Raw genomic sequence first — 12,581 nt, 5'->3', positions numbered from 1 at the left:
AAAACTGATGATCTACAGTTCTTTATACTGGTTTATTGTGTATGAGAACAGAATTTGTGAGTCTGCCCCTGAATAAGTCATTCTTTTCATGTTCTTTGCACCACATGCTGGTGACCTTGTAACAAGACATAAGCTTTATTTACTTCCTTAAATGACAGTGGATCTGTGATTTTAAACGAGAAGCTCCAAAAAGTGTCTTAAAAAACCCCATATGATTGGTGAATAATATTTAAAGTCTTCTGAAGCCATAAAACAGCTTTGTTAAGAGATTATTGGCTGATAATCTGGCATTGTTGCTCTCAAAATCGTTTGTGTTGCATATTTAAACACTTTTTGGTGTGACACGGTCAGTGAGAGCAGACCCAGACAGAAACATAGTGTCACCCTAGATCCAGGCCACATTTGGTACATGTTGATTCCACCACCTTTTTCATAACAAGCATTTTTTTAAGGAAAATAAAAAAATTTTAATGGTTATTTTAAATTGTACTCAAAACTCTGTAAAATAACAAACAATATCTGTAAATTAACAAAATGCCTGTTATTTGAAGTTTTATGACATTAATGACAAATTGCAGTAATTAAATTATACAGAAAAAGTACAGTATTTTTTCTGTATGTAAAATGACAAAAAAATAAAAGGTAATCAAATTGTAACAAAACAATTAAATGATAAAATGGCCGAATGACTGCAGCCGAACATTAGAATGAGAAATGCTATTCTGTTGTGAAACAATTTTCTTTAAAAGTGCCTGAAAAAAGGCTAACTTCCGTCAACGTAACCAACGTGACAACCTGCTTACACAGGGAGCGCTGGAGACTATTCACAGGCCCTGTGTAATATCATTGGGCCGCTGCACTCATGGGACAGCTCAAAGTCCCTTGATTATTACGCAGGAATGAGAGTACAGTTCCTAACCATATCGGCCTAGAAAATCACAACTTTTCATTTTCCGTCAGTTTTAGTACACGATATACACGAAATCAGATTCAATGATCTATGCTAAGCTATGCTAAAAGTGCTAACGCCAGACCCGGAGATCGGCTGAATGAATTTGAAAACGGAAAAATTCAACTGTTTAACTCTAGGGGAGACGGAAAATTACTATTAAAAAAAAAAAAAATTCTTTAAGCTATGAAACTTGCAGGAAGTTTTAATGGTACAAAGACCTCTTATATGCCAAAAGATCAAGGCAAATTTGGTTTCTCATGTCATCACCCCTTTAAAGTGACTTTTAAAAAAAATTGTTGAATTTTGTATAACATAAAAAAGTTGAAAATTGATTGATTTTAATATTTAAAACTACATTTGCAGAAGTTAAACACATTTCTACTTTCTTAAAAAATTTACAATTTTACAATTGAGCTGAATGCTGAAGTTGGGAGAAATAAAATGCGTATTTATCTGATGATTACTTTAACATCTGCTTTAAAATTTCTTATAAACTTACCAAACAGGATGATGTCCAAAGAAAACATGCCAGTAGTAATACACATAGTCTTATCCTGTAGCCTGATCATCAATGTCCAAATCCTTCAAAACATGAAACCATTTTGACCCATAAAATGACAAATGTAACAATGTCCATAAACCACTGATTACCTGATGCATTTGTTTTCTTTGTGGATGGTTTGACCACGGCTAAATCAGTTGTTTTTCTATTTTATGAGAGCAAAGAACATGTTCCCTGGACTTCAAACTGGCCACACTGCTCTGAAAATGAGGTGGCCCCACAAAGTACATGATATTCAGTTGAACAAATGTGGCTGTTTTTCCTTTGATCAACATTAGATGCTAAAACTCTTACAGATAATAAAGATATTCTTACTATGGGAACTTAAATTTACAACAAAAAACAACAACAACAGAAACACAAGAAAATCCATAAGAGTGTAAACACTGGCACTTTAACAATATGATATGTGGCAAGACCGTTGGTGTTTTCGGCGGTGGACAGGGGTCAGCATGGGCACTCTGACTGGTCAGCGGATGTGCCACCCCATACACAACAAACTGAGATGCTCTGTGTATTCTGACACCTTTCTATCAGAAACAGCATTAACTCCTTGAGCAATTTGAGCTCCAGTAGCTCGTCTGTTTGATCGGACCACACGGGCACGTGAGTGTCAGAACTGGACCACGAAGCAATGGAAGAAGGTGGCCTGGTCTGATGAATCACGTGTTCTTCTACATCACGTGGATGGCCGGGTGCGTGTGCGTGGCTTACCAGGGGAACACATGGCACCAGGTGCACTATGGGAAGAAGGCAAGCAGGAGGAGGCAGTGATGCTTTGGGCAATGTTCTGCAGGGAAACCTCGGGTCCTCCATCCATGTGGATGTGACTTTGACACATCCCACCTACCTAAGCATTGTTGAGGCCATGTACAGCCTTTCATGGAAACAGTGTTCCCTGGTGGCTGTGGCTCTTTCAGCAGATAATGCGCCGCCACAAAGCACAAATGGTTCAGGAATGGTTTGAGGAGCACAACAAGCCAGACACCGGAAGCCAGAATTAAAATTACAACTGGCCTCACATATCATAACAGTCTCACATATCTGTAAAGTCTATAGCAGGGGTTCTCAACTCTGGCCCTCAAGGGCCCTGTCTCAAATGACATCCTAAACCCTCACAGTCTTCCGCTGAGTCCGCACTTTCACGACGTAATGCCACTTTGACTGCAGGGAAGAAGTCCACTGCATAACCTGCACCAGTGTGGGCTCGGCAGAAGTGTGCATCGAGGACGCATATCGATTGCAAAGGGGGAGCTTGCGAGCACCCTTCTGAGACCTAAAATGACAAATGGGACACCCTGCAGTCTCGTGGACTTAACGGACACGCGCCATTGTAAGTCCACAAGACCGAAAGTGCACATGAAAACTGTGTCCCCAAGTAAAGTCCGCATTTGAAGTGCGATTGCGTCACAGCGGCGCGACGAAGGCTGTCGCAAGTCGAAAGCGACTTCAAAATGCGGCCTTCGTTTCTCAGGCAAAGGAAGGGTACAGCAGATGGAACCTTACCACAACTTCGCAGCCTACCCTATCCCAGAATTCATAGCACACCAGTGACTACAGGATTTGACTGGTCCGCATTCCCGCGGTACTCGATCAGATTTCTTGTGGCGTGGAATTAAATTTCTTAGTGAAAGACGGTAACGTTAGCGGTCGGAAAGTCTAGCCTGGATACTATTGAACACAACAGCGCAACCGCTTGAACTTGAAGTAAACAAAACGTTTAGTGCATTCGCACAGTCCCCAGTTCCCTGCTCGAGCAGCCTGGCAAAACTTTAATTTCCCTGTTTTAACTTGCATAAATGTTATTTATTTCTCAACCATTCTCTCAAGAAGAGGAATCAATCCATTCTCTCCCTTTTTGCTCTTTCTTTCTTTTTTCTTTCTTTTTTCTGCACTTTCTTTAAATACAAATTAGATCTGCGCGGGGCTGTTTTTTCGTCCCGCTCCCGCAATAGGATCTATTCCGCACCGCACCACACCCTCCCGCTCGCGCTTCAAATTCAGTCCGTGCTCACGCGCTATAAATTATTTTATTCCTGACTGATCCAGCTAAATTTAGATATCGTTTCCAGGATCTCTCTTTTAAATTTCCCCTACAGAAAGAGAGAGACTGGGGATAACAAAAGTAATAGGCTATGTTGGCCATGCAATCATTTATTTATTGTTCTTATCATACTGTCAACACTATAGCTAAAAAATGTCAGAGACAAAAATAGACTAAATCAAATGCGACATCTGTACTCAAAACTATAAGTCAAAATGCAAATAAACGAAAACTGCTGACTGAACTAGCTGTACTGAAAAAAAAAGTATTTTATATGAATAAATGTCGCTAACTGACAACGGTCCATTAGGCTACCGAAAGTCTCCTCCAAAGGCTGAATGTAAAGTCGCGGCCCGGGATGCACAGAATAATTTCTCTATATAATTATTATAATTTTTTTTAATGCAAGTTATTTGTAAATGAAACAAAGTAATTGCTGTCTATTGTTTATTTTCGTTAACTTGAAATGTGTATAGGCTAAATAAAAGAGAAGTTGTTGTTCTGTACATTGTTTATATTTGTAATGCAAGTTATAATTTGTAAATTAAACAAATTCATATATGTTCATATGTTCATACATATATTTTTTATCATGTAAATTAAAATGTGTAAATGAAAATAAATTGGTCTATACATGCATTTACTGTTGATGTGGGTTGTTTGTAGCCTATAGTCCACAGGTTTAAGTTGTCTTTACTTTAGCAATATTTCTACCGGGCGCCCCCCGCGTTTTGGCATATTTTGCCACATTTTGGCCGTGATTCCGCTACTTTTGATTAGCAATTGGAGGGGTTTTGTTGTGCAGACCAGGCAACCCTGTCCCTCGGTTCGCCCTTCGTGCACTTCTGCACTTCGAAGGCGTGGCCTGGCTTTCGAAGTGCACGGCCTTCGAAGTGTGCACCCTTCACTTTGGGACACAGCTGAAGTGTGTCATTTGGGACAACTCAACTTCCTACAGCTTTCCAGTGATTGCCTGACGACCTTGATTAGCTTCAGGTGTGTTTGATTAGGGTTAAATCTGCAGGAAAGTGGAACTTGAGAGCCATAATTAAGAACCTCTGGTCTATATATGATCTCAAATACAGGCCTAATGTATAATCAAAATATCATAAACAGTGTCGTTTTAATGACCTTATCTGTCAACATGAATTGCAGAGCTGGTGCAAACATATCCACATCACTATGATCCAAGGCTTTCTTAACTGCTGTTTTCTCACCGCTGTCGTTTGTGTTTATTTTGTTATTGAGAGGAAAGTGCTCAGCAAATATTTACATCTACATTCACGGCCATCATTTTGACATCAAATGACTTTTCCACCAGTGTCTTGCTGCCTTTTGCTTCGTTTTTTCAGGTACACAAATTAAACCTCCAAAAAATTATTTTTAACAAAATATAACCCTGTTGTTATATTTCTGTCAGGACCACTATCGTCAAAGATGATTAGCATATTAGCACATAGCATATACTATTAGCATATAGTTTGGATTGCCGGTATGGTTCTGTTCTGGGCAAGAACTACCTTTGCATTGATGCAGTCTAGCATGGATAAGAGCAGGGAGAGCAGCAATAAGGGTAGGGTAAACAGAACGGAACCAACATAATACGGAACCAACATAATGTTATGCAGATATCATTAGTGTTTAAATGTACAAAATATTCAGGAATTTAGTCTGATTCAAGGGAAATCAGAATACCAAATCCTGACTGACAAGAGGCGGAGCTGGGGGTGGAGGAGGGTAAATGAGCTCTGGAGAAACATGATAGCAGCTGATAGAACTGAGGAGCTATATGTATGTATCTGGTGATAGACGTCGTATCCCTATAGGTAGACATGATCAGGTGACTTACAGCTGATGCGAGTTGACTAACGTGACCTGCCAGAACTGACGCTATGCTTGATATTGAGATGATTACAGCAGGCTATAGACAAACTTCTTTAAGTGAGAGTGTTTCCGAGGGAGCAAGATAGCTGGTACAGAGCTTTAAAAGCATCCTGTTATTTTATTGAGACAAATACATGAAAATATTACAAGATGTATCATAGGTAAATAATGTTGAAAATGTTACTGTGATCTTTAATAAACTATAGTATTCATCATGACATCAGCTATAGATGTTAAACCTTTGGAGTCAGGGTCTTATCTGAGTAGCACAGCAAAAAAATTTTTATAAAACAAATATTTTACTTGAGGTTAAAAAGATAAAAATGTAATTAATAGAGAACATAAAATATCACAGATTTTAGTGCAAAAGTCATTCATACTGCAGCATATATAGTGTTATTTACACAACTACAATTAAAATATTGAATAATAAAATGTTACAGTAAACAATTATGTAAACAGAAATTTCTGTAGTCAGTCCTGGTCTCATTTTCCTACATTCTTATAGAGGATCATGGAAACGACCATCGCTGCAATCTGTGAAGAAACAAAGTTGGTGAAATATTGAATAAAATATTTTTGTCCCCACTTTACAGTAGAATAGTTGGTTACTTGATAATTAAAATGTTCATTTTTTTCTCTTTTGAGTGATTATCTACTGGTATCTATTGGTATTGCAAAACTACCCATTTTTTATTTTTATTTTAGTTGCAATGATTTTAGTTATACAGATGTTGAGATAAACCTCAATATCTTGTCTCAGGAGGGTCTGCGGAACAACAAAAACTCATGAAATATGACCCAGCAACATTAAAACCCCGATTAAAAATACAGTTTGATGTATTGATTAATCAGGATCATGACCATTGCTATTAATGCACACATATTTACCTGATTAAAGCTTTGTCAATTATTCAGACCATCAATTCTATTGTATCATCATGATGTTTGTCTTTTGTCATTCGGTGCATATTAAGGCATATTAATTTACATAGAGGGACTTGCATAAGGGTGATTCTATAATGGCAGGTACCTTTGGTGTCCAAAGTGATTATTTTGTTCTGCTTTGTTCAAATGGTTATATATATTTAATTATTTTAATAATTTGTTACTCATTTCCGTGGATCAAAAGATGTGACAGGCCATAACAATATCATATTTTCTGTAAAAAGTCTTATATAGCTGAAAATCATGATTTCTTGTTGTCTGAAATAGTCAGTGTATTTTTTCCATCATGTATCATTGTGTAATCTATACTTAATTTTACTTTTCTTTTGGTAATATTTTAATGTATTATATTTATAAAAGCCATAAATACAAATTTTCCTAATTCTAAAACATTTTTTTTTTTTTAATTTTTATTTTATTTTTTAAGTCCATAAATCTTGTGTCAACTCTGTTACCACACCCTACTTTGCATTTCAATTGGTGGAATTAACTCATATAACTATGTAAGATACAGGAAATGATGTTACTTTCCCTCACTGACAAGATCTGAAGCATTGAAAGGTGTGTGTGCTCGCAGAGAAAATATTTTAATCTAAAATGTTCTTGCACCAAGAGTTTATTTTGTAAAATTGTTACCACAATATCAAAAGGAAAACAGAGTTTATCGCTGATCACACAGTGGGTTGTTTAAAAGTCTTTTAATCGTAATTTAATTGGTGCCATGTGCTCTTAGCATTTATGCTAGCAAGTGGAGTTTTTGGCTACAAAGTAAAACAAAATGTCAACCCTGTTACCGTCAAACTCTGTTACCAATGTTATTTCTACACATTTCCTCATTTCTCTGTATAAATAAATGATTTTTTTAGTTAAAAGTAAAAAGGGAAGTAACTTGTGTTTGGCAAGCACTGAATTATAAGTGAACAGTTTTTTTTCCTTAACTTTTTGAAATGCCAAATGTATCTCCAATTATAGGATCACTCATGTGCTGAATTCCTCAAGTTAAAGTAAGAATGAAGTAAATACCTCTAAAGCGGCGATTCCCAGAGCCACACCAGCCAGAAGAGCTGAATTATCCTTGATCAGCTGGACTAATGCCTCCAAGCATCCTGGGATAGACTACAACAACCGCAAAACACACACACACACACACACACACACATCATTGCAATACCTGCATTTACTTACTGTAAACAGATCTCAATTCATTCGGCTATACTGTGTTAATATTTATCACTTTTCAAAAGTTTTAAGTTTTTTAAACTAGACTTGTGCACATCATGTGCATATTTACGCACATGCAACATTTCGTCTTTTACCGTACCAAAGCTTTTTTTTTTCAGTTTGCAAAATTAATGCAATGAGGCTATATGCATTCTTGCACTTCATTAATCTCCTCAATATCAGCTTTCAGCAGAAAGCGTTCTGTAACATACCGCTAAATGCGCTGCATTTTTAGTACAGCTTGTTGAATTGCTTGTGCAACACATGTCAGGATATACTGATGTTGAATTTACGAACTGAGAGCCTTCAAAGTCGGTGTAGTTTTTATATCCGCAGCATTTCAGCTAGAAAACAAAAACAAGATTTTGCATTATTAGGGACTGTAATGTCAGAAGACAGCTGCTATAATGATCATTCAACACATGATGGCTGGTGTCGTACCCCATTCATAGTGGTATTCCAGACTGAAGTGATACTATCCTCCGTTCCATAGGTTCCCTTAATGCTTTCAGCAACATCCTGTTCAATGTCAGCCAGTACTTTCTCAATCTGGAATGCAGTTAAAAGTCGCCTTTTACAGTCACTTTCTATAATGCTTGTAAAGACCATATAGGATTAAGGAATCATAAACAGATCATATAATGAGCTGTATGTGGGTGTTAAATGCAACTTAACAAGCCCTTGTGGTTCTTAATGTGCTGTATTTTGTATTGTCAATGTAGTGGAGTGCCACCATTTAGTGACATCCATCTTCTCTGGGATCGATTACTTTTCCCTAGGCTCAGGTAATCAGCGTCTCATTTCCATAATGCTATTTCAGCTTCCCAAAAGAACCCAGTGTTAAGAGGACAGTGGATGGAGTTTGTTTTTCCGGAGAAGTGTTTCTGTTTGTTCCCTGCATTTCGGCGACGATTGTTTTATAAACAAGGCCCAGTTCAACTCTGGATTTGCAGATCGTCTAATGCTGAAAGATGGAGCGGTCCAAAAGATAAAGGTTCACGGTCAGGGGCGGACTTATCATTAGGAAAAGGTAGGGGCCCCGCCTGGGGCCCCCGAAAGCCAAGGGCCCCCTAAAATGCTTTTTATACTTTACTCGTTCGCGGATGCACAAGCGGTTGCTGTGGTGTTCATTAGCACGACAACCACCTTTGTGTCCGCGTTGAACGTGCATCTTGTAGAAATTGTAGGGCCTTATGATTTCCGCGAAAACGCGTACAGGATCATGGAATCCATTCATAAAAATGGAATGTCATGGAATGAATGGCGCAGACACGTGAGACAGAGACATAAAACATGCAGGATTCATATTTCAATAGCATGTTTGCCTTTTAATATTCACATACACTAGTAGTCCATATCGTGATTTGATTGAAGTGTGCTGACTTGCATTGGATTTATTCATCCAAAATTTGACAAATTCAGTTTTAAACAGTAAATTCCATTTTTATGACTGGATTCCTCGATTCCGTCTGCGTTTTCTGCATCGCGGAAATCATAGGGCCCTACACTTCACGAGCATTGTATCATTTCATTTGAGAGAAACTATCATCATAACATATACACAGAAAAAGTTCTTCAAGGCAACCCGTCAAAATAAAAGTTTGGACAGTAGGCTATAGCGTAGCCTATGCGCCTTAATGTAATAATTTTAACAGTATACACTCTAAAAAAAAAAAAGGTTCTATATGGCACCAAAATTGGTTCTTGGCTCGTAATCATAGGGGAACCTTTTTAAGTGCTATATAGCACCAATTTTGGTGCTTCAGTGGTTCTTCAGCGGTTCTTCAGAGGTTCTTCATCGGTTCTTTGACTAAGGTGCTATATAGCACCGCTACCATATACAGAACATGTTAAGATATGGTGCTATATATCACCAAAAGTGGTTCCTCTATGATTACGACGAAGAACCATTTTTAGTGCCATATAGAACCTTTTTTTAGAGTGTAGGCAAGGCCTAAACCTCTGTTGTGTAGCACTTTGAATGTACAAAAATTAAAGGATTTGTTTAATTTTCATTGGAATAAAAGGGGGCTCGTATCAAAAGTATATAAAGTGCCCCTCTAAACAATCATCAATAATATTGTGACAAATAAAACAGAATTTGAATTATAATTAATATAACCGCACGTACAAAACAATGCGCTTAAATTCCCGTTTATCTTTTACGTACCTTTCAGTCTGAAATCGTTGCCGTGTTGCTATGGTGCGTGACTGCGTGTCTTGCTCATAGACCGTAAAAACTCTGCTCACTCGGACACGGCCTCCTCTATATTTTTTTTCTTTGTGTTGCAATAATGCTCATTTTAAAAGTAAAATACGATCATTTTGTATCTGTAATCCCAGATTCATATTTGTCTGCTTACAACAGCGGTCGGGAACCTCTAGGCTTGCGAGCCATATGCCATTCAGTGAACGCTTTGTGGCTCGATAGCAGAAAAAAAAACAATCCAAACAATCACGATTTTGAAACCTTTTCATCACATTTTCATCATTTATCAAAACTATTATTCGAAATGTAGGCTGTCAAGAAGGAGGCAAGATGGGCAGTGTCTCTTAAAAAAACCTGAAAGACAATATTTAATATTACAAAAAATAAAACTATATATATATATATATATAATATCATAAAAAAAAGTATAAAAATCACTCGTTTTTATAAAGTCACACTGTCCAACAGCGACACCCGCAGGTAAAGTTACAGTGGGTTGCCTGAGCCCATTGATTTGAACACACCCACGAAAGTCGCGCTATGATTGGACCCCGGACAGCGTAGCGTGGCATGGGGACGTAATGACGTACCATTAATCAAACTATGTTCTGTAACATGTAAAACGGGAACATGAACGTAATATTCTAAAAGCAACTCATGTAAACGCCTTAATCAGATTATTGTCTTATTCAGAGTAAGGTCAATAATTAGATTACTGCTGTCCATGTAAACGTAGTCACTGATGTTTTACTAGAAAATACAATTTGAGTCTTTATACCTGTAAAGATCATGTTAATTCAATGTGTTACTTGCTTTTTCTTTATTATTTGTGAAATTTGCTAGCAATGTTTGAGTGAAAGTTGTAAATCCTCCACTGGATTTGTTCAGTGTATGCGGTGCATCAGCTCTCACCAAAGGCTCATAGACGATGATCACTACCGCCGCTGCCACCTCCACGAGGAAGATGATGAGCACGATGATAAAGAACTAGGGAGAAAGTCGAGTCATTGACTGTTACGTCTGCATCTGGGACTGAACTCTGGGAGTGTAGCTGAACACATTTGATGGGAACCGGCTCACTCACCGAGAGCAGCATGCATTTGCTTTCCTTCATGGCTCCGCAGCATCCCAGGAAGCCCATGAGCGTCAGGAACGCTCCCACTCCGATCAGCAGGTAGCCAAGGTTTGCCAGCACTGCCACTTCAGAAGGAACATTTTCAATGTTATCTAAAATCCCTAGAAGAGAGACTTTGTCCACCGCCACCCAGATGCCCACCGCCAGTATGGCAGCACCCGCCAGCTGCAACGAGGAAGAGGAGTTTAATGATGTCCTGCAATAAAGGTTTGCGTGTGGAAACATGGGCGAAGGTGCGTTTATCATGTTCCTTGTTTGATAAGAAAGAGTTATGGTAGCTCAGTTTCAGATAGTCATTCGGTGACGTCAGAGCAGTTAAGATATAATAGATTTGAGCTTTGAAGTCTTTTATTAACATAATTCAAATAGATGTGTTAGTACCTGTCATAAATATTGTTGGATGATGAAAAATTGGAAATGTTAGTGCTCAACAAAGGACTTTTACTCACAAAGATGATGCCATTGAAGACAAACATCATGATTTTGAGGAATCCCTTACAGCACATTTTGGCAGATTTTTGTTATTCCTAAAAGACCAAAAAAAAGGAAGAAGTTATAACATAACATTAGCACACATCAGGGGTCTTTAGAGAGCCAGGGGTGTACAGGTGTAAATGCCATGAGAACCTTTAACACTGAAAAATAATTAACGTTATTTTTGTTAGCCGGTTTAATAATACGGCATTGTAAAAAATTTGGAAACATTACGTTTTTTTAATGCTTTTAAAATAAGTCTCTTCGTCTCACCAAGGCTGTGTTTATTTGATCAAAAATACTATAAAAACACCAATATTGCGAAATATTATTACAATTTAAAATAACTGTTTTCTGTTTTAATATGTTTTAAAATGTCATATATTTCTATGGTGGTAAAGCTGAATTTTCCTTTTAAGGTACAAGTGGCCGTCACTGGGGTGGTATCCTTAAGGGTAAATTTTTGTACCTCTAAGTCAGGGGTAGGCAAGTTCGGTTCTAGAGAGCTGATGTCCTGCAGAGTTTATCTCCAATCCTACTAAGCCACCACAGTATAAAACTCATGGCTCCCAGCATGCATTGCAGCATTAAGTATGTCACCATTGTTGAGATTCATATGCTGATTCTTGATAACTGTGTGCGTCTAAACTTTACCCCCTAGAATGTATTTAAAAATCAGAATTCAGAATGTCTGATCTGTGGAAATAAAATATTGTTGGTGAATATTATTTATTAACATTTTTAGTCAGTGATGAGTTTAGTCAAACATTATTCTTCATGACAATTTTTGTTTATGGCTTCTTTTGATTTGAACAGATTATGTGTTTTGTAAACACTGTAACAAAAACCACAATCTCACATAAAAAGCCAAGAGTCAAACTGCCCAACTAAATGAAACACTTATCACCATAATGGTGACATCAAAACGTTTTCAATAAAATATTAACATCTAAACCTATTAACATCTATATACTTTTATACTGTTATATATACAGTATATTACTTTTATTCATCAAGTAATTGATGAAAAGTAACAGTAAAGACATTAATATTGTTATAAAATGCTGTTCTTTTGAACTATTTCTTCATCAAAGAATCCAGACAAAAATATATCACAAAAATGTTAAGCATTCAAAATTGGTTTCAACATTG

At 37.4% G+C, this 12,581-nt stretch overlaps 1 protein-coding gene across 1 annotated transcript; it reads right to left on the bottom strand.

Moving 5' to 3' along the window:
• Window positions 1-5,928: 5,928 nt before the first annotated feature.
• Window positions 5,929-11,461, bottom strand: LOC307124234 (tetraspanin-1-like; the record flags this gene model as incomplete). Its single annotated transcript, XM_079813282.1, has 6 exons — window positions 5,929-5,979; window positions 7,905-7,955; window positions 8,053-8,160; window positions 10,733-10,807; window positions 10,905-11,120; window positions 11,405-11,461. The coding sequence occupies 6 exons, from the start codon at window positions 11,459-11,461 to the stop codon at window positions 5,929-5,931; spliced, it is 558 nt and encodes a 185-aa protein (XP_079669408.1).
• Window positions 11,462-12,581: the final 1,120 nt, after the last annotated feature.

Source organism: Gobio gobio (genome assembly GCF_949357685.1).
Source record: "Gobio gobio genome assembly, chromosome: 3".
Taxonomy (NCBI): Eukaryota; Metazoa; Chordata; class Actinopteri; order Cypriniformes; family Gobionidae; genus Gobio; species Gobio gobio.
The sequence above is the reverse complement of the archived record's forward strand: the minus strand, read 5'-3'. Positions and strand labels throughout refer to the sequence as shown.